This window comes from Quercus suber, unplaced genomic scaffold, assembly GCF_002906115.3.
Source record: "Quercus suber isolate HL8 unplaced genomic scaffold, Cork oak 2.0 scaffold_363, whole genome shotgun sequence".
NCBI lineage: Eukaryota > Viridiplantae > Streptophyta > Magnoliopsida > Fagales > Fagaceae > Quercus > Quercus suber.
In genome coordinates, this window is record NW_027069815.1 from 364633 (window position 1) to 367978 (window position 3346).

The following is a 3346-nucleotide window of genomic DNA, read 5'->3' on the forward strand; positions in this document are numbered from 1 at the left end:
CGGGAGAAGGAAGAGCTAATGGAGTTCCTTAAGAGAAATCTTGACGTATTTGCTTGGAATGCTTACGAAGCCCTAGGAGTGGATCCAGAATTCATTTGCCATCATCTGAGAGTCAACCCACTGATTATCCCCAAGAAGCAGCCTCCTCGGCGCCCATCTAAGGAACATGCAGATGCAGTGAAAGAAGAGGTAATTAAGCTCAAACAAGCTGGAACTATTAAGGAAGTTTTTTATCCCGAGTGGTTAGCAAATACTGTGGTGGTGAAGAAGAAGAGCGAGAAATGGCGAGTCTGTGTAGATTTCACTGACTTAAATAAGGTTTGTCCTAAGGACCCATTCCCTATGCCGAAGATTGATCAGCTAGTAGATGCCACTATCGGCCATCCTCGGATGAGTTTCTTGGATGCTTTCCAAGGCTACCACCAAATACCGTTAGCTTCGGATGACTAGGAGAAGACTGCTTTTGTTACCCTTATTGGTAACTACTATTATAAAGTAATGTCATTTGGTCTGAAAAATGCAGGATCTACTTACCAAAGAATGATGACGAGGATGTTTGAGTCACAGCTAGGCAAAAGTATCGAGGTTTATATAGATGACATGGTGGTGAAAAGCAAAGTTGTTTCCGAGCATGTAAAGGACCTTGACAACACTTTTGAAGTCCTAAGAAGGCACAAGCTACGTCTAAACGCTTCCAAATGCTCATTTGGTGTAGGGTCAGGCAAATTCTTGGGGTATATGGTGACGCACAGGGGAATTGAGGTTAACCCCGATCAGATAAAGGCCATCCAAAATCTACAGGATCCTCGGAATCTGAAAGAAGTTCAGAAATTGACAAGGATGACAGCTGCCTTGAACCGATTCATCTCTCGGTCAGCAGATAGGTATAAACCTTTCTTCTCACTGATCAATAAGTGGAAAGGGTTTGAATGGACTAAAGAATGTGCTTCGACCTTCCAACAACTCAAAGACTACTTGGTTCGGCCACTAATTACGTCCAGTCCTAAGCCAGATGAGGTCCTGTTTGCCTACATTGCTGTGGTTCCCTGTGCCGTAAGTTTAGTACTGATACGAGTGGACCAAGGCGTGCAAAGGCCAATTTACTATGTGAGTAAGTCGTTACATAAGGCCGAGATTAGGTACTTGCCGCTGGAGAAAGCCATCTTGGTAGTAGTACTCGGTACACGAAAGTTGCCTCATTATTTCCAAGCACATACGGTCGTCGTGCTTACACAACTCCCGCTTAAAACCATACTTCGAAGTGCTGACTACACGAGAAGAATAGCTAAGTGGGGCACTATCCTGGGGGCTTTCAACATCAAATACATGCCTCGCACTTCAGTCAAATGCCAAATCCTTGCAGATTTGGTGGCCAAGTTCACAGAACCTAGTTTAGAAGAAGTAACGGCAGATAAGGACATGGATGAAAAATCGGTTGGTATGATCTCTCAACGAGGTCCATCATCCTGGGAAGTATATGTTGACGGTGCAGTAAATCAGAAGGGTTCTAGTGTAGGACTGGTGTTAACATCTCCAGAGAAGATCGTTATCGAAAACTCAATAAGACTGAACTTCACGGCCACAAATGATGAGGCCGAGTACGAAACCTTACTGATAGGAATGGCTATGGTTCGGAGAATGGGAGGAAAGTCAGTGGAGGTGTTCTCGGACTCGAGATTAGTTGTCGGTCAAGTGCAAGGTGAATTTGAGGCGAAGGATGAGAGAATGCAGTGATACCTTAGCCGAGTTAAGCGCCTGCAGTCGGAGTTTGCCTCTTTTAATTTGCTGCACATCCTCAGAAATGGTAATGCACATGTTGATTCTCTAGCCACGCTTGCTACCTCTTTGGCGCAAGATTTACCGAGAGTCATCCTCGTCGAGGACCTGCATGGGCCTACAGAAGCAAAAGCTGAGGCAGTACAGATCCACCAAATCAGGGTCGAACTCAGTTGGATGGATCCTATCGTTAAATTCTTGAAGGAGGATATTTTGCCCGAAGAAAGGGGAGAAGCCAATAAAGTCCGAAGGAAAGCGACCAGATTCTGGCTATCCGAGGACTATAAACTTTATAAACGCTCATATTCTGGGCTGTACTTATTATGCATGCGTCCCGAAGCGGCTAAGCTACTACTAGAAGAATTACATGAAGGAATTTGTGGGAGTCATACTGGAGGTAAATCTTTGGCTCATCAAGCCATTACTCAAGGTTATTGGTGGCCGAACATGCAAAAAGAAGCCCATGAGTATGTTAAGAAGTGCGATCAGTGTCAACGATTTGCGCCAAACATACATCAACCAGGTGGAGTCCTCAACCTACTATCTAGTCCATGGCCATTTGCTCAATGGGGCTTAGATATAGTGGGTCCATTCCCTAAAGCAGCAGGAAATAAGAAATACCTTCTAGTCGGCACAGACTATTTCACCAAATGGGTTGAAGCTGAGCCTCTAGCCAACATCCGAGACGTAAATGTGCAGAAATTTGTGTGGAAGAATATCGTCACTCGTTTTGGGGTTCCTCACACTCTCATCTCGGACAATGGCCTACAGTTCGATAGCAAAGCATTTAGAAATTATTGTAACGAACTTGGGATCACAAACAGATACTCCATTCCTGCCTATCCCCAGGGGAATGGGCAAGCAGAAGCAGTTAACAAAGTCATAGTTAATGGATTAAAAAAGAGACTAGACGATGCAAAGCAAATGGGTGGAAGAATTGCCACACACGTACTTTGGGCATATAGAACTACACATCGTAGATCTACTAGAGAAACCCCCTTTTCAATGACCTATGGAGCTGAAGCTGTCATTCCTCTGGAGACTGGGTTCCCAACTATGAAAACCAGTTTGTTCAGTTTGACTATCAATAATGAGCTGCTAGAAAAGAGTTTGGATTTGATTGAGAAAATGAGAGAAAATGCAATGGTTCGATTAGCACATTACCAACAAAAGCTCAGGCAAGGTTATAATGCCAATGTAAAGCTAAGGCCTCTGAAACCTGGTGATTTGGTACTCAGGAAAGTTGTGGGCACTGCAAAAAACCCAGCCTGGGGGAAGTTAGGACCCAATTGGGAAGGGTCATATTGCATCACTTCAGGGGCTGGCATTGGGGCATATTTCTTGGAAGATTTGATAGCCATGTAATACCACGTCCTTGGAATGTAAACAACCTTAAAAGGTACTATTATTAATCAAATCTTTGCTTCAATCATTGTGCCAGTTCATTATGTAAAGCTTGTACAGTTCCTTTAAGTGTTTAAACTTAAATCCAATCATGCCTGTAGTCCTCGGACTAGATGATTTGGGTTAGTTAGCACTCCTATACGATTCCTTTGAGTGTTTAAACTTA

General features: G+C 43.8%; 1 protein-coding gene across 1 annotated transcript; it reads left to right on the forward strand.

The window, feature by feature from the left end:
- Nucleotides 1-498: 498 nt before the first annotated feature.
- LOC136061919 (uncharacterized) lies at nucleotides 499-3141 on the forward strand. The gene is made up of 2 exons (XM_065760373.1): nucleotides 499-1730; nucleotides 1800-3141. The coding sequence occupies exons 1-2, from the start codon at nucleotides 499-501 to the stop codon at nucleotides 3139-3141; spliced, it is 2574 nt and encodes an 857-aa protein (XP_065616445.1).
- Nucleotides 3142-3346: the final 205 nt, after the last annotated feature.

Coding starts and splice junctions, on each gene's coding strand:
- LOC136061919 (XM_065760373.1), top strand. CDS start 499: ATGTCATTTGGTCTGAAAAATGCAGGATCTACTTACCAAAGAATGATG. Junction 1,731..1,799: donor GCGAAGGATGAGAGAATGCA/GTGATACCTTAG, acceptor GCACATCCTCAG/AAATGGTAATGCACATGTTG.